Here is a 17,912-nt window from a genome sequence, read left to right as displayed (position 1 = left end):
AGTCAGGGTGGGTGGTGGCCATGCAAAGGTGTGAGTACAGGGTGGTGTGCTAAATTGGGGCATTCAATGCAATCAATCTGTTCCTCTAGTTTCCTGATAAGGGGACTCCCAGGAACTGAGACATTGTACCCCAGCTAGCAGAGAAATGGGATCATCTCACTCTCAGCCCCAGACCCTGGCCTCATGGACAGCCAGATGAGGACCATGAAGCCAGAGAGAGGGCTTGGCTCCATTCAGTCTTTCAGCCATCCCAGTGAATGTTTCTTCAGGTTCTGGATGCTGGGGGATGACCCTTCTGGTCATCTTCTGGGGGACCCGGGCCTGGAAGTCAATGGCTAGACAGCTTGGGTTCTTAGCAGAGATACAGGAGGTGCTGTAGTAGCAGTGGGAGGGGCCCCTACCCCGCAATACTGAAGTCACAGAAGGTCCGCTGCTCTCCCTCCCCACCCCTTCCCCTGGAACTGAGGCCAGGGCTCTCCAGGTCCTTCCTGCTTCATTCTCCTGCCCTTGCCCTGCTTCCTGTGCCCCAGAAACCTTGGTCAGAGGAGACCTGGCTCCTCCTTCCAGACGTTGGAAGCTGGCACTCCTGTCCTCCCTAGGGTCCAGGTGTACATGAGGCTACTGAGCCTGGTGCCTGACCTCCTCTTCCTCCCCTTCCAGTGCTGGGCTGCACCCCCAAGCGGCCTCCACTCCCTGTCTAGGGAGGTTCAGCATTCTTTAGGATTGTGCTTGTCTCAGCTTATGTGTTGTCGTGCCCCAAACATGTCTTTGTTATTCTAAGCCTGTGCCTGACGTTTAAATATATTGTTTCTTTGTCCCATATAATAACTACTGAGGCTGGTATTCTTATGAGACTCATTGTACAGATGGAGACACTGAGGCTGGGGGAGGCCAAGAGGCTTGCTCAGGTCACACTACTCAGGAGTGACAGGGAGGGACTCCAGCTTGTGACGATGCCCAGGAGCGGAAGGACCAATCATGAGGACTTTTTTTTTTTTAAGATTTTATTTATTTATTCATGAGAAACAGAGAGAGAGGCAGAGACATAGGCAGAGGGAGAAGCAGGCTCCTGCAGGAAGCCCAGTGTGGGACTCAATCCCAGGACCCCAGGATCACATCCTGAGCCAAAGGCAGATGCTCAAATGCTGAGCCACCCAGGTGTCCCTCATAGGGGCTTCTTCTGGAGGCCTTTCCCCCCAGAGATCTCTGCTCTCTCCTCAATTCCTGGTCTCTGTTCCTCTTTGTACTATAACAGAAGACAGCCCTTCTCCAGGAGCCTAAGAGAGAAATGGAGGGATGGGTCTGGAAACATGAGTTTGAGAAAGCCCAGCAAATGCTCCTTTTAAGTGGACATCTTCTGCAGCTTCCTAACTCTGTCCCAGGAGGAACTTGGTCCTCTCCCTTCCTGACCCCGGGACCCCCACCCCCACCCCCAGGGAAACAGGAGGTCAGGAGGTGGGCGACAGGCCAGTGAGATCAGCTAGAAACAATTCTTTCTTTTCTCCCAGTGACGAGTCCACACCCTGGCTACATAAATCCTTTCTTTTATTTTTATTATTATTATAGCCCAGGGTCTAGCATGGGCCATAAACGGATTTAAGAGGCTGCTAGAGTATAGAATTTAATATATTTGGCATCATTAAAGAGTGGCGCAGCAAACCCACTCGGAGAAGTCCGCACCCCTCCCCCAACACCACCCCTCCCCCTCCATCCCACAAATCCTCCCAGCAAAGGTTTCCTGTGGGGCAGCCCTTGCTGGAGGGAAGGGCGGTGGGGAAAAGAGCAGAGGCAAGGAGGCCGGGAGGGTGGAGAGGACACTGGGCAAATGACCAATTAGGGAGACTGGGGGGAGATGGGACAAAGCTTTCTAGATAAGCACAGTTTTTATCAGCCTATAAAAATACCACTTTCACTAATCTCCTGGCTCCTTCTCCAGGCTCCTGGGACCAGATAGAGGGGTGGACAAAAGGAAGGTCCACAGGACAAGAGAGGGGAGGTCCAGGGCTGGGGGGCACTTGGGGCAGGGAGAGAGGAACTGTTTCAGGGCTTCAAGGCTCAGAAAGCCAAAACTGTGCTACAGGTTTTATTTCTCCGTCCAAACGTATCACTGTTTAGACTTCTATCCTGTTTTATTGTCTGGAGCAGGTAGTCCTGTGCCCTTTATTGATTCCTGATATGTCCTCTGTCTTCACATCTTTGACTCTGAGTCCAGCTGTTTAAGAGCTTCATATACTTTGTTCAATAAGTATCTCTCTAGCATCGACTGTGTAAATGGGATGGGCGCCACGCTCTCTGTCCTCAGCAGCTTAGAGTCTGAGGTGAAGACAGATAATAAACAAGCACATAACAAAAATGATTAGGAGGCATGTCCATGAGGAGAGCTGGGTGGGGAATGGGTGGGGGGAATGGAAAGTGCAAAGGCCCTGGGGTGGGAACAAAGGTGGGTGCAAATGAGAAACAGAGACCAAGATGGGTGGAATGTGGAGGCGGAAAGGAGGCCAGGAAATGAGGTGAGAAGGATGGGCAGGGGCCAGCTCACACAAGGCCTTAAATATGTGAGAAGGAGCTGGGATTTTATCCTAAGACTTTTGAGGTGCCATTTTGGAGGGCTGTAAGCAGGGATGGGATGGGATCTAATACCTCATTTTTGCTTAGGGGCAGGTAGCTCATGCTTAGGCTTGCACTAAGCCAGTGGGTGGAAGGGTGGTGGTGGCAGTGTGTGTGTGGAGGATGTCCTATAATCTCTCAGTGTGGGTTGCACTGGGGGCAGAAGATGGGGATCCCAGTCATAGCTCTGCTCCAAAATCCTGAGGAGCTTTGGCAATTCCTTTTTTTGATCTCAGTTTGCCCACATGTAAAATTAGAGCTGGATTAGTTAGCACTCAGAGCCCACTCTAGGGTCCCTCCCTCAGGTATCGGTCTGTGTCAAAGCCTCGGGCCCTCTGCTGGGGTTGGCAGGTGGCTGAGAAAGACATGGGCTGCAAGGTGAGGATTTACCTGGAGATGGGCTTCTCTCTTGGCTGCTGCAAAACCCGCACGTCCTTCTTCCCCTGAACTGGTCTTGTCCAACCTAGTGGATGGGGGTGGCTGTTGAATCAAGGAGTCTATCCAGAGGACCGTCCCCAGGCCTTGGAGAATGATCCCCGGTGGGGCCCACCCAAGTACTTCTCCTGGGCTGGAGGCAGCCCCTGAGTGCTCCTGTGTGCATGATCACAGCAGAGGAGATGTGAGTCTCCAGGCCGAGGGGGGAGGTGGGGTGGACTGTGGACATGGGGACTGAGTGTGAATCGTGAATGAGCTGGTGTAAATGCAGCTGTGCGCAAAAGTGTGTGCATCCCGGCACCCAGGCTGGTGTGCATGAGACTTGGGGGGGGGGGGAGGAAAGATTATAGTTGTGTGTGTGTGTGTGTGTGTGTGTGCGTGGTTTTCTGTGTGTGACTGTGGGCTGGTGTGACAGTTTGTCATCATATTCGTGGCTGAGTTAATGTCTCCATATGTGAGTGACCATGATTGTGTGTCTATACGTGTCTGACTCGCTGTCTCTGGGGTGTGGCCATGTCTTTGTGTGGCAACGAGTAGGAGACTGTGTGTGTGTGTGTGTGTGTGTGTGTGTGTGATTGAAACAGGAGTGTATTTGTGGATATTTGCCTGCATGAGGTTGCATGAAACTGAGGACAGGTGTGTCTGTGTGTGTGTGAGACAGACAGACAGACAGACAGAACTGCGTACCTAGACATGCAGTGGCTGGCTGTGCATGGCTGTGTGAGCTTTAACTGACTCCCAAATGGCTGGGTCTGGGGCATCTGATCGCTTGACCTCTTGAAGACAGAGTGTCCTGCCAGCAGCATCGGGAGGGGCGGGCTCAGGGAAGCCAGCTTCCTCCCAGCACCAGGGGACAGAAGTGGCTGAGGCCAAAGGCTGCGTTCAGGGTGTTCAGGGCCGTGAGGGGCTGGTAGCAGGACTGGCTCAGCAGCCCAGGTAAGCGCTGTGCCCCCTCCCCAGCTCCAGAAGGACTGCTGCAAGCTACCCTGCCACCCCTTCAGTGGCATCAGTCTGCAGGGCTGCAAGGAGCAGACCTATCAGAGGGGGAGCCCACCAGGCCACCTGGACTTGGGGGACAGTGTCATAGGCTGCCTGAATCGAGGGAACCAACTTCCAAAAAGCAAATAGGGTTGGGATTCAGAGTCAACTCTGTCCCTCCGAGATTGGGGGAGGGCCGGGATTGGGTGCGCAGGGAGTGTGTGCACCAGTCGGGGTGGCACAGTGGCCCCGGGAGTGGGGTGTGCTTGCGCGTTACCACCTGGCCTCCTTGGCTCTGCCCGCGGGGGAGGTAAACGCGCCCCGCCGACTGGCTGGCTGTGCATCGGGCACCTGACTTTTCCAACCTGCCCAGGGTGTGGGGCTTCCCCTGAGCACAGTGGGGACGGCTCCCTCCACTCCCAGGCACCTCTCACCCAGTTCCCAGGAAGTGACTGTGGAATCTGGTTCCAAAAATAGACTCTGGTGGCGCAGCCGCCTGTGGACAGCCCCCCTGGCCCCCTGGGGCAGGGGTGGGGGGTAGTTGGCAGAACTTCGACTGCCTTCCAGGGGGCCCAGGCCTGGGGGCTGCCACTCGGAGCTGTTGGTAAAAATAATAATCATAAAAGTGGTCAATAAAAACGGAGGGGAGCCGAGCGCTAGGTTATGAGCCCAGGACACCACTTGACCTGTGGCGATGTTTGGCTAGTGGCTGCCCTGCAGGCTCAGCGCACACGGAGCCTTTACAGAAAGACACCCAAACCCACACAGGCTTGTGCCACACACTTGGGATGGGTGCGTCGCAAATTCACAGGTGTTTTCGGGTAAGGAGGCACACAGAAAAAATATACATATAAGAGGAAGACATGACAACACATACACACACACACACACATAAACACACATGCATACACACAATGGCAGAGAGACACAGTTTCTCCACAAGTGACTTCACGTCATACAGAGAGACCCAGGGATAATGTCATATTCAGCCAAACAGAAGGGGACCCATGGCCCAGGCCTCCAGGTGGAAAGTGGAACCTTCAGCTTTGTTACAAGAGGTGGAGCTGCGAAGGAGGCTGGGAGTGCAGGAGGGTCCAACCTTCTCTACACCCAGATTCAGGTGTCCTGGGGGCAGGTGCTCACTCCTGGGTCCTGGGTCCCCACCAAGACACACCAGGAGCCGGTATGTGGGGCCTCTGGGGAAGCTGTTGGGGGTGAGGAACTGGCGTTTGAGAGGTCTGCGAGGAACCCCAGAACAATCGAGCTTGGTGGTGTCTGCCAGCAACCTGAGGGAGAGGGGTGTGGGAGATATGGGAGATCTGGAACCGTGGCCACCTCACAGAGGACGCATCTGGCATTTCCCTGGAAGGCCAAGGGGTTGGCGGACCCCAGGCCGAGGGAACCACGGCGTGGTGGCTTCAGAGTGGGGACCCCTTGCACCTTCCTTTGGGTTGCTCCTCCCAAGCTCTGGATCTCAGAGTCCTCTTCTAAAGAAGTCCTTCCCTTCCTAACTAGTGGCAGGCAGCGCTGCGCCAGGGGCTGGCCTGGGAGGAGTACGCATAGGGCAAACAGGTGGCAAGAAAAGGGGTCCAGAAGCAGGAAAGCCAAAGGCCAGGCCTGGGGAGGCCTCAGGACCAACATAGGCCTCTAGATCCATGATCTGGAGCTCCTAGAAGGCTTGGGACCTTCCTGAGACCTGCCATTGGGACCTGGGGGCTACGGGATCCATGTACACCCTGAAGCTAATGGGTCTGGGGTGGCACAAAGATGGTAGGGCCACCCTGAGGGCTGAGCTGAGCGTCTGGGAGAGGGACACAGGGGACCTGCAGGCCAGGCAGCCACAGAGATTGCTGCCTCTGTGCCTCTGAGGGGGGCACCCTCTCAGCACACTGAGCCCACAGCCACCTGGGCACTCTTGCTCTCCAGCCACTCGGGATGTGGCCGGGGTTCCCTTCCACACCCTCCCTGAAGCTGCAGAGCCTGAGGAATGGCAAGGAGCTGGGTGCATGTCAGCAGAGGCTGTGTGACCCAGGCAAGTCTTCACCTTCTCTGAGCTACTTATTTGTTTTTAAAAAAACAGTCAGGCGCATCTCATCCTTGCCTTCCCCCACATCCCACCCACCCCCATTTCCCTCCTGCCAGGTGGCAGCTTTCACTGGGGCTTGAGGCCCTGATGAATATGGGCCAAGGTCTGGGGACAGAACACTGAGGTTTCTAGAATACCAGCACCTCTGCGTCCCCTCTCCCATCCTGCTAAAGTTCTCTTGAACCTGAGTCTGCAGGCTCACCCACACAGGCCTTCTTCTCCTTCCTGGGTGGGAGCGAGGAGAGGGGATGGAGACAGGACAGAGAGATCTGAGCCCTTGCTCCAATTGCTAAGCTTCCAGCAACTGCCTTAGTTTTACTGAATGTGCCTTTAGATGTTTAAAATGGGTCCGTTGTGCTTGCCTCAATTTAACAGACTCCTCCCGTCCCCTTTCCCTTCCCTGGCTTGATAGAGAAGCCCTGTCCTTGCAAAAAAGTCACTCTGGTTGAGCGTCTGCCTTTGGCTTAGGTTGTGATCTGGGGGTCCTGGGATGGAGTCCTGCATCGGGCTCCCTGCATGGAGCCTGCTTCTCCCTCTGCCTGTGTCTCTGCCTCTCTCTCTCTCTTATAAATAAATAAATAAATAAATAAATAAATAAATAAATAAATAAATAAATAAAAAAAATCAATCTAAAAAAAAAGAGCCACTTCTGGCTTCTGGAATCAGATGGCCTGGGTTCAAATCCCACCAGAGGGTGCCTGTAGCCTCAGGAGCCACCTACCTCATGGAGCTATCAAGAGCTAAATGAGTGTCCGTAACTGTGTCACAACAGCTCCTGGCCTGCGGTAAATGTTAGCTATTATCACACCTCAAATGCTGGCAGATTTTTGAGCCTCGAATATCCACATTTCTCTCTTTGGGTTGTGGAGACTCAAGCAGGACTCTTCTGAAAATGTTAATGGAAAACGCTTAGGGGGGAAGATGATGGGGGCTGCTTCTGCTGGCTGCATGGGGCTCAAGCTGGAAAGAGGTGAACGGGACTACTACTGGCCACGTGGGAGTTTTGGGGGAATTAGACGCTGAGTTTTGTCTTCCCTGACCAGCCTGGAGATGGACGGTGTCCCCTGCAGAGAGTGAAACAGAGGGGAGGACCCTAGAGGAGGAGCCATCCCAAACCCAAACCTGCAGCCAGAGAAGTCTCAGCCTGCACACAGGCCTGGATCCCTTCTCTCTGAGGCCCGTTTTCTCTCTGGCTCCCTCGATGGCTCCTAAGTTGGTCAGTGCCCTGGCTCTTTACCGGAGCTTGCTGCCTCCAAAATGGAAACAGAAAAGTCAGCCTGTATGGTGCACTGCCCACCTCCAGAAAAAAGAGGGGCAGTTCGCCCTACAGGTTCAAGAAGAAAGTAAGAGAACCCCAACATACTATTTTAATGCCGTTTATATTATATCCACAATGGAAAATGTTTTCTGTAAAAGGAGTATAATGTATTCTTTCTTTCAGTAAGGACTTGTAGACGTGAAAGCCACAATTTCTCCTTCCTGACTGTTCCATTTAGAAGTTAATCCAGGCAGGCAAAAGGGTTGTTTGAACCAATGCAGGGAGCCTTGAAAGCCAAGCCTATTGGGGTGAATAGTATGTGTGAAGAGACCCGGCTGGGATTTTGGAGTTCGGGCTTGGGTGAAAGCATCCCTCCCACTGCCTGAGCCTGGGCCTCTGAGGTCACCACTGGCGGGCAAATCCAAGTGGGGGCTTTTGCTCCAGATCTGAACCCATCCAGCAGAGACTAAATCTCGATTTTCTCCTCTGTTTCAAAGATGGGGCGTTTGTCAGTCCCTGGTGCGTTGAACCCACACGGGAGGCTCTGGAAAGCCCAGAGCCACAGGAGGAAGAGCCTTGCAGGCCTCAGAAGGCGCTACTCACTATTCCAGGAAAGCTCAGTGGTCCTGGGGTGCCCCCTTGTTGAGAGCATTCAAGGGACTCCTGGGTTGCCATGGTGACCAGGAGCCTCCCCAACCCCCCACCGCGCAGAAATGGTCACCAGGAACTTTTCTTTGCCACTAGCCTGTCAGTTGCACCCCAAGACAAACCTCAGTTTCACCCCAGGGTTTTCCGGGTGTGTGTGTGCATGGCAGCTGGGCGTCTGGGGTCTCCGCTTCTGGACCCTTCTGTCGGGATCGCCTCCAAAGGCCAGAAACCCAGCTCTAGGAGGCCCAGAATGGGGGTGTGGTGTGGGGGTACTGGCTGCGGTGCTCAAGGCCCCGGGCTGAAAGGGAAGAAAAATTAGAGGTCTTGACCAAGCAATCGTTCTGGTGATGGATCCTTCTAGTTTGGGGTCTGGCCGCCCTCGTCATCTGCACCCCCACACGTGTCCCTTCACCTCCTCAAAGTCATTACTAGAGTTTTCACTCACAGCTGGGGGTGGGGAGGCCACTCTGTCCTCCACCCCTACCTCCCAGCACCCCTGCAGAGCTCCTCCGCAGCTGGGGCCTGTAGCCATGGTCCTGGCCAGTTTCTCCTCGGAAGACAGAAGCGAGGGATACGAGGCGTAGCCACCCAGATTAAACTGACAATTCCAGCGTCCGTAGAAGTGCTTTTTAGGTTCTCTTTGACCCAGGCATGTCCAAGTCCGAAAGCTTGGTCAGACCTTACAAATTTCCAAAATCACTGGCCGGGCTTATTTTGCCTATAAAGTTGTTACCTGAATCATCGACTTGACTAGGAGATGTCAAGCTGGACTTTCCTAAAGGGGGGTGGGGTGGGGAGTGCTCTCCCCTTTGTTTGCTTCGCTGCAAATAGACCGAGTTCTGACTCCCTGCAGCGCAGACAGGAACCATGTCCCTTCCCCCCTTAAAGAAAGCGCTTTATGAAACATTAGATGGAGTTCTCGCCGGTGTGGACGTCTTGCTCTGTGAGGCCCAGGCTGGCTGGAAGGAGGCCCACGGGCAGCCAGAACTGGAGTCGCGGTTTCGTCTCTGGTTTTGAATCCGGCCCTTTGAGCAAGCTTAACACGTGTGGATTTAATTTCCCTTTCTTTCTCGCTTTCTTTTCTCTCCCCCCACCCTCGTGAGGGAACAAGAAAAATAGTCTGCTGTGTCGACAGCGCGACACCGTTCCCTTTGCCAAAGAAAATTTGTCTTTCCAGAGCTCCCGAGAGCAGTGGGTTCCCAAATTTCCACTGCACCCTCCAGTTGAGGGAGGGAGTATCCAGACAGCCAGACCTGGAGGTATTAGCCTGAGTCTCTATCAAACTGGGCCAGAGCCCTGGGATTCAGTATTCTTTCCCCCACATCTTTTGGGGGCTGTGTGGACAGGCTGACTACACCGGAGCCCAGGTTCTGGGCTGCAGATATGGTTGGAGCTCTCAGGCTCATTGTGGACCACGGGGTAGGAGGTGGCTCCAGGTTCTCTCTCAGTTCAAGATCCTTATCCTCCTCCTCCTTGGAGGACTCTCTAAATTGGAGGGGCAAGAGCAGAGATGCTCCTTTGTATTCCTTACCACCTTCTCGGCTCTTTGGGAGCTTGCAAATCTCCAGCATTGAGATCTCAGCTGGGCCCCTAGAATGATGCTCCCACTTCCATTTCTCATTTTATTATCCTGATGGGGGGGAGGAAGGGATCTCACTCTCGCCAAATTTGGGGGAGCGGGGAGGAATATTTCCAAAGCACAGAACATCAGTGTGAACAAGCATAGCAGCAGTAGTAATTCTCAGTGAAAATACTAGAGGAGAATATTGGATATTAAAATAATGGCAATAGCTAGTATTCTTCCCACATGCTTCTTGTCCAAAGGGAAGCAACTAGGAATGGAATAAAACATTGGGAAGGGAGATACCATGGTCCTAGAAAAAAAAAAAAGAACAGAGCCAGATTTAACTAGGCAGGAGGGGAAGTGACCCCTGAGAAACTAGCGAATTTCTCTCCCTTGGTCTGGCTCCCTTTTGCAGAATGAGTTGGTCCAAGTTTCGTTGGTCATATCTATTGTTAAAATTCTTATTTCATTTTTCCAGGCCTCTCTGCCCTTCTCCCTACTGTGGCCTCCAGTAGACACCCGAGTCAGGCAGGGATGCGTTGGAAAAGACGCAGAAAAACGAGGGTGTCTTCTTCAGCCAGTTTTTTTTTTCGGGGGGGAGGAAAGAAATAAGGTGGTGTGCGACTCCACTTTCTTAAAAACAGAGGCAAGAATGAAGATCCACAGCGGTCTCCACTTAACTTTCGTCTAGTTTTGTTTCGGACTTTTAAGTGGAAACCTCTACCCTTCTACCCATGGTGAAATTAAAATCGGGGCCAGGTTTTTGCAAAACGAGGAAAATGCATTTCAGGGGCAAACCCAGCTGCCAGCAGGTCGAGGCAAGCGGGCGATGCCCCCGTAGCAGAAGGGGAAGCTGCCTGCCGCCGCCCCTCTCTTCGGAACTCGCTCCCCAATGACTGGGCGAGAGAATGAAGATGCTCGCCCCGGCTGAGGTCTTTAATTTACTCGGTCGGCGGTCGGGGCTCCGGAGCGGAGCGTCCGGGACGGCGGGTCGGCGGGTCGGCGGGTCGGGGCCGCGGCGGCTGCGGAATCCTCCGCGAGCCGAGCCGGTCGGGGGTGGGATGCGAGAGAAGGGAGCCCGGCGGAAAGGAGCTGAGCGGGCCCGGCCCGGCCCGGCCCGGCCCGGAGCCGCCTTCCCCGTCCCGCCGCGGGGCCCAGGCCTCGGTTTCCGGCCCACCTCGGCCCAGGGGCGCAGCGGGAACCCGTCTCGAGGCCTGGGGGCGAAGGATTTCGGCTTCCCTGGGCGCCTGGGAGCAAGCGCTGCACCGTACGGGCCTCGGAAGGGGAGAGCAGAATCGTGGATAACTTGGGAAACGAGGGAATTTGGGGGGCAGTCACTGCGGCCTGGCCGGGCCGGGGACGCGGGGCCCGCCCGCTGGGAGCAGCGGGGTGTGCGGCAGGGTGTGCAGCAGGGTGTGCGGCGGGGTGTGCAGCAGGGTGTGCAGCAGGGTGTGCGGCGGGGTGTGCAGCAGGGTGTGCAGCGGGGTGTGCGGCAGGGTGTGCAGCGGGGTGTGCGGCGGGGTGTGCAGCAGGGTGTGCGGCGGGGTGTGCGGCAGGGTGTGCAGCGGGGTGTGCGGCGGGGTGTGCAGCGGGGCGTGCAGCGGGGCCTGCGGCCGGGCTGGCCGGGGACGCCCGCGTCCTCTCCCCGCGGGCCTGACCTTCGCTCCCGGAGCTGCTCGGTCGCGGCGGCCCTGACTGCGCGCTGCCGCTCCAGTCCCAGAGGGCCGGGGCCCGCGGCCAGGCCGTGCTCCGAGAGCCCCGGGGGCGAGGGCCGGGCGGAACCCAGGCTGGAACCCCGCAGCGGCGGGCAAGGCCGAGGCCGAGGCCGAGGCCGAGGTCCACCGCCCTCCTCCCCCGGGCGGGGAGCTTACCCTCGCGCGGGCCGGCGCTCGCTCGCTCGCTCGCTCCCGGGCAGGCCCGGCTCTTCCCTCCGCCGCGCCGCCGGGGGCGTCTACGCAGTACGTTTCGCAACTGCACCCAGCGCGTTTCCAGCTGCGCGCAAAAGCCCGAGAGCGCATCCGCCGCGGGGCGCTTTGAAGTCCGTGCCCACCGGGGAGACCAAAAATAATGCGAATCGTTATTGCCAAACAAAAAACAAAATTGAGCGTCTGCCCCGGTGCAGGCCCGGCCGCTGTGATTGCTCTCTGCAGAAACCCCCCTTCTATCCCCACCCCGCCACCCGCGGCACCCCGCCCCCGCCGGCACAGGCTGGGGACGAGTTGCATCCCCGGACCCGGCTAGAGCCGCTCTCGCAGGGTGGGCTTTCTCTCGGCGAGAACACTGCGGACGACTCTCTCCCTCTTGGCCTCCACGCCTCGGCCTCGTTTCCCCTGCGCGGTAACCTGGCCACCCCGTCCACGCAGGTCTGCGAGCCGGCGCTGAGTTACCGCGGCCCGAACGGGGCCGGCCCAGGGCGCCCCAGAGTCGTCGTTCTGAGAGCTCCTCTTTGGAAGACAAGGACCACAAAACAAAACAAAACAAAAAACAAAAAACAAAAAAAACAAAAAAAAAAACCCTTTTTAAATAATAAAGGGACTCTCGTGCCTCCTCCGAGGGACCTCGTTCCGCCCCCCCCCCCCCCATCTGATTTCTTCCCGGGGCCTTGGGCCGAGGTGCGCTCCCACCTCCCTTGCCCACCCTCCCCTCCCCCTCCCCCTCCAAGAAAATCGATCTTGGCTCTATTTGTGCCTGATGTTCGCCACCCCCATTTCCCCGAAGAGCGCTGGGTTTGTTTATTTCTTTATTTATTCCCGCGGCCGAGGCGTCTGGAACTTGTGGCTGCGCAGCCCGGGACTGATGGGCGAAGACGGGGAGAAATGAACCTCCGCGCTGCCCCCCAGTCGAGCGTGACAGCGCGCGGGCCGGTTGCGTGACTCGTGACGTCTCCAAGTCCTATAGGTGCAGCGGCTGGTGAGATAGTCGGTATCGCCTGGTTGCCTCTTTATTTTATTGGGGTATGCCTGGTAATAAATAGTAATATTTAATTTGTCGAAGACCACAAACCAGCTTCGAGCTGGGAGGTACATACCACTCTTGACAGACGCTGGAAGAAGGCTCGGCCTAACGGGGGTCTTTTTTGGGGGGCCCTTTGCAAACTCTCCACTTGAACCCCCACTCCCCAGCAAGGCGCCACTGCCGGCTTCTGCGCTGGAAAGAAGAGGTGGGATTTTTGGAGGTGAGTGTCCCCCTGGACAGCTATGGTGGGGTGGTGGTGGTGGTGGATGGGTTTCGCTCAGCACTTCACCTGGCCTGGGCCCCCTGGCTTCCCGCCCCAACTGGGTCCGGCTGAACACCCCCTCCCAGAGATGCTGTTTTTCACAGTGGAAGTAAGAATGGACTCTCTTGCATTTCGCCTTGGACTGTCACCTGGCAAGAATAGATTCCCGTCCGAGGTTTCAAAATCCCAGTTTCGAGTGGTGGCCAGAACCAAGTGAATCTGGCCAGGCAGTTACTTGGGGGGAGTTCAGATTTGCCCTCCCGGGAGGGGCCTACAATTTATTTATGGGAATTTATTTTATCCGCAAATCTCTGAGAATTTAAAGGGATTGGAGAAGTCTTTCTGGATTTCCCCTTCCTTTTGCCAGAGGCGCAGAGATTCAAGCTCATCCTGAAGCGATGTTTGTTTCCAGTCTTTGGCCCGGGGTCGCCTCCTTAGCGAGCCCAAAGTCCTGTGAGCTGACAGTCTGAAACGGTTGAGGGTGTTTTCACACAAATAAATAAACTGCTTCAGCGGCAAAAGGTTGTTTGCAAAGAACCTGGAGGGAGGAGTGAGAACTGGAGCAAATGCTGGGCTGGCTTTCTCCCCCTGGTCGCCCCACTTTTAGGGACGGACAGTCCACTTTGTAATTTTGCAGCGGATATGTTACATCCAGCTGGCCTCTGATCTCCAGCGTGTTTCTCCTCTCTGCATCCCTCTTCCCAGGCCTGCAGGCCCACGTCTCTAGTCAGAGCCCCAGAAAGGAATAAGGTGAGGGGGTACGGGAGACAAGGGTGGGAAACCATAGGAAACCCTGACATTTAGTCCCAGCTCGGATACTTGGTGCTCCAAACTGGGTCTGCTCAGGCTAAGACCTACTCACTGTGTTTACGCTTCTATTGACCTCTTCAACCCGCAAAATAATACATTTCAGAGAGGGGGAGGGCAGGGAGAGGGGCCGAGCCAGTCTCCCATGACTGTTTGATTATTTTAATAAAACTGGGTACTGCCTGGCGTACACCTCCCGCCAGGGAGGTCTGCTGGCCCTGGGGGTGGGAGCCCCCCAGCAGTTTCTTTCTTGGCATCTTTGATCTGAGCCCCCATCCCAATGCACCTTCACCCTGCCTTCACCCTGGAGTCGCTGGGAGTTGGGGTGGTGAGTGGGGAGGGGGAGAGATGTCAGGGCGGCCGTCGGCGGCCAGCCGGGCCAGGCGGGGTCACGCAGCACTGTCTTGAGGTCAGCGTCGGAGGGAGAACGTAGGCCAGGCTTCAGAGGAGGCGCGAGGCGTGTGTGTGTGTGTGTGTGTGTGTGTGTGTGCAGCGTAGTGTGTGCAGACTCCGTTCTCTGCACAGCCGTGTCACTGAGATTACTTCCCGGGCAGAAGCCGACCGGGTTTGCGATGATTTGTGCAGGATTTTTTGCAGCCTCTGAGCCGAGCTCAGAGAAGCAGAGATGGATGGAGGTTGGGAAGGGGGTGGAGAGGAGGGGTGAGCTCGAGGTCTGGGTTTGAGAGTAGTGCTGTGATTTGAGTGTTCGGGAAATCTAATGGAAAAGGTGGTTGGGGGAGGGAGCGAGAAGAGAAAGGGAGGGAGAGAGGGAGAAAGGGAGGGAGGGGGGCGGGTAAGAGGCAGAGGCAGGCTGTGTGCAGTGGGAGCTAGTTGGATAGGCAATTTCAGTACTTTGTAAGCATCAAGGCAGCCCAACGTCACTGAGCTCAGCTGAGTCGGCTTGTATTTCTGAGAGAGAGAGAGAGAGAGAGACTGACTCTCTTCCTCGGATTCCAGAACTTTAACCCTGAAAGCGGCGCCCAGAAAGGACCTTGACCATTCCCACAGCTCTCTCCTATCTCCCAACTTCCCCTCCTGAGGGGTGCAAGCAAGGAGCGGGCCCCGAGGTTATAACGTTCAGGGTGCTCGCTGCGGCGGCTGCTGCGTGCGTTCCTTGGAGCCCTTCTGGCGCCTGACAACTTGGAAGTCTTTAGGGAGAGCGGGAGAGCGAGCGAGCGAGCGCAGAGCGGAGGAGGTGTGTGTCGGAGGTGGGCAGTCGCCGCCGAGGCTCCAGCGGTGGGTGATCCTTTGTAGGCAGCGGTAGCGGCTAGTCTGGGCGAGGAGTCCCCGGCATAAACCCCGGAGCCACCATGCCCGCGCCCCCGCCTCGCCGCCGGCTTCCCTGCTAGGAGCCAGAAGGGATGTGGTGAATGCACCGGCTTCGCCCAGCGAGGTAACCGTTCCTGCAGATGGCCCGGGAGGCTCGGGAGGGAGCCCTCCGGCCCAGCCAGCTCCGGGAGGCGCGAACGGCGGGACTCCAGCCCGACCCCGGGCTGGCGGGGAGCTCCGGGCGCGTGGAGCCGGTCGGCCGGCCAGCCGGGGAGGCGCGCGGCCCCGGAGCGGCGTGGAGGGTTGCAGGACGCGCGGCCTGGTTCTGTCAAACCGCATCTAGCTCGCCCCCGCCAGCCCTGAGCTGCCGCCGACCCAACCCGGGCGCAGGATGGGCTTGTCCCCGTGGCCGGCGGCAGACTTGAGTGCACGTGGGGGCCGCCAGCCCCAGGTTCTTTTGTTGCAAGAAGGCTGCGAGGGCTCCCATCCCCGTGCCTCCCGAACCCCAAGGGTGTGGCGAGGGAGGCTGCTCCGGAGACGGGCCTCCGAAGCCGTCCTCCACCGCCCCACTCCGGGTCTCCAGCCACCGCAGACCTGGGGTTGGCGGAGTGGGGGATTCAGCCTTTTGCTTTAGCGGCTGCTAAGCTTTGGGGAGGCCCTCCTCGGCACCCTCCTTCCCAGTCTAACCCGGTTTCGAGGGAGCAAATCCTTACTTGGAAACGTGGAGGAGATTGGAAGGCGATCAGAGCAAGAGGCAGGCTCCTCCGGGCTTGAACAGTTCTGCAGCTGTTATTTTAAGTGTTCCAACCTCCTAAGCCCGCCACCCGGGCCATTCTACCCCTTGCGTCGGGCCCAGGAGGCCGATCCAACCATTGCAGCCCAGAATTTATCTGGAACCCTTGATATCCTCACGGACTGGAGCTTGGGCCTGCACTTCCAGCGAGCCAGGCCCGGCTACAGCTCCGAGAAACTTCCCTCGGCCTGGCTGGCTCGTCAAAATGTGCGTCCCGGGCTGGAGAGCCCAGAGAACGCCGGCCGGGCGGGCAGGGGCAGGGACAGAGCGCGGGCCGTGGGCGCCCAGGAGCGTGCCTCCCTCCGCACCGCCGCTTTCTTTCCTCGGCTGTTGGGCTACTTTTCGTTTTTTTTACCGTTGCAAAAAGTTGAGGGAAAGCGGGAGGACTTTTACTGTTGAAGGACTTTTAATTTTAAGGCCTGCAACTGATAAAGGATGAACGTGAATTCTCCTCGGGACCTGGTCTCTCTCCATCTGTAACATCTTTCCCCTCCTATGTTTTTGGTTTTGCAAGAGGCGGGTTACTGCAGGCATTTTGCCCGCTGTGGAAAATATTCCTCTTGCGAGTTTTCGTACACAAAGCTGTGATGTCCTTCTGTGAATTTGACAGAGAAAAACAATTCTCGAAAGGACACTAGGTTTTGTTTTGTTTTTGGTTCGTACCCAATGGCTTCCAAAAATACCCAGGCCTTATCTTTATTGGCTCTTCCAGAAGTCCAGACAAATTTGACGGGCAGCTGGCTTATCGTGGGGAGCCTGCGCAGGGGAGATGCGGGCCTCGCCTCCTCCTGGTCTGACCCGGGTCTTTCGCAAGAGGTTGTGCGTGGTCATAAAGTAGTAATGATGATAATAATAAGGGAACCTTCTGCAGCCTCCTTCAGCTGGGAACGGAGGTGCTGGGAGCTGGACACTGGGGACCCAGCTGCTCCCTCCTGTCACTAGAACCTTGTTTCCAACCTTCTTTTTCTCTCTCTCTGCTTCCTGTCCTCAGAGTAGGACCCTGCGCGGGCACAGGGCGCCGGGCACACCATGGCCGACGCAGACGAGGGCTTTGGCCTGGCCCACACACCCCTGGAACCTGACTCAAAGGATCTACCCTGCGACTCCAAGGCCGAGAGCTCGCTAGGAGCCCCCAGCAAGTCCCCGGCGTCTCCGCAGGCTGCCTTCACCCAGCAGGTAAGGAGAACTCTAGCCGGAGGCTCTTTGCAGGAACCAGAGGCCCTCCCGCAGGGGAGGGATGGGGGTGGGGTGGGTTGCCCCTTTCCCATAATTGTCTTCTTTCCTTTTAAATCCCACTAATTCCACCTTTCTCTGCCCCGTGTCCCCCAAATATCAGAATACTCCAATCCACTTCATTGTGATGATAATCTTTACGGCCAGAGGATTTTGGAAATACATTTAGGTTGTGAGAGAAGTCTTAATTATCTGGCTATTTGGGGCCAGCTAACAATAGCCCAGATCATTCCTTTGCTGCTGGCATAGGTGTAGACTCAGCCCCCAGCACCTCATTAAGGGCTGGGTCAGCGGCTGCTTCAGGCCAGCGTGAGCGATGGCTTGACCCCTCTTCAGATCTTCCGTAGCCTTCGCCTCCGCCCGCCTCCTCCGCGCCGCCGCCCAGACCAGGGAGTTGCACTATTTGTCTTGGGCCGGGCTCTGGAGGGCTGGCTCACCCTGGCCGGGTGGCGGGAGCAGCATGGCTTTGCTGAGAGGTTGCAGTAGGCTCCCCTGGGTGGAAGCTGGGCCCCGAGGAGAGAGTGAGGCCTCGGGTGTGCTCTCTCTACCCTATTCCCTGGGCGTTCTGGGTGCTCAAGGCGGCCCGTGTAGCCCTTGATGATTTAAATAGGGTGTCAGATGGTGCGGAGCAGGGTGACATGACTAGAAGAGATATTTGGATATAGCCAAAACCTTTCTTTGGGATTTCGATCAATGTCCTTCCTGAGAACTTCATCACCTGTCTCTTTGCCCTTCCCGTCTCAGGAAAACACATGTACGGTTGTAGAGAAGCAGAGGGCAGTGGGCACAGAGCTTGGGAAACGTAGATTTTTTTCCTACGGAAAAGCAAATCTGCTTATTAGTTGTGGATTATTGCAAAACGAAGATTTCTGTATGTATATTTTTTGCATCGGTTTTGTAAAATAATATTTAGTTGAAAGCGGAAACGTTGAAGTTTCGGCTGTGCCCTGAATCGAAACAGCTCGAAGTGAACGAAGTTGGATGTGAGGAGAACCTAGAAAATGTGTTAACATACGC

At 56.3% G+C, this 17,912-nt stretch overlaps 2 protein-coding genes across 18 annotated transcripts in view; one reads left to right on the top strand and one right to left on the bottom strand.

Annotated features, from left to right (window-relative positions):
• Positions 1-17,912, top strand: part of TBX5 (T-box transcription factor 5) — an 86,886-nt gene that overhangs the window by 26,417 nt on the left and 42,557 nt on the right. For 2 of the 11 annotated variants that reach the window (XM_049101835.1, XM_025474074.3), the window contains exons 1-2: positions 12,310-12,751; positions 16,654-16,838. In XM_049101835.1, coding sequence (XP_048957792.1) covers positions 16,692-16,838 — 147 coding nt within the window. In that variant the 5' untranslated portion in view covers positions 12,310-12,751; positions 16,654-16,691. Of the gene's footprint in view, positions 1-3,856; positions 3,979-9,638; positions 10,509-12,309; positions 12,752-14,082; positions 14,236-14,394; positions 14,994-16,420; positions 16,839-17,912 lie in introns of those variants that run through there. The other 9 variants (XM_025474071.3, XM_035706467.2, XM_035706469.2 and 6 more) reach the window with 9 other exon arrangements.
• On the bottom strand, positions 987-12,115 carry LOC112676603 (uncharacterized). Of its 7 annotated transcripts, none has more exons than XM_035706473.2 (4): positions 11,448-12,115; positions 8,135-8,310; positions 2,998-3,070; positions 987-2,313 (listed from the first exon to the last, which is right to left on the bottom strand). In XM_035706473.2, the coding sequence occupies exons 1-4, from the start codon at positions 11,799-11,801 to the stop codon at positions 2,299-2,301; spliced, it is 618 nt and encodes a 205-aa protein (XP_035562366.1). In that variant the 5' UTR covers positions 11,802-12,115; the 3' UTR covers positions 987-2,298. The 7 variants fall into 7 exon arrangements, 2 of the variants coding, with proteins under 2 accessions (XP_035562366.1, XP_035562365.1); XM_035706472.2 differs by having other exon boundaries at positions 987-1,277; XR_004809468.2 differs by lacking the exon at positions 8,135-8,310.

Source organism: Canis lupus, chromosome 26 (assembly GCF_003254725.2).
Source record: "Canis lupus dingo isolate Sandy chromosome 26, ASM325472v2, whole genome shotgun sequence".
Taxonomy (NCBI): domain Eukaryota; kingdom Metazoa; phylum Chordata; class Mammalia; order Carnivora; family Canidae; genus Canis; species Canis lupus.
This window is presented reverse-complemented; position numbering and strand designations above follow the sequence as displayed.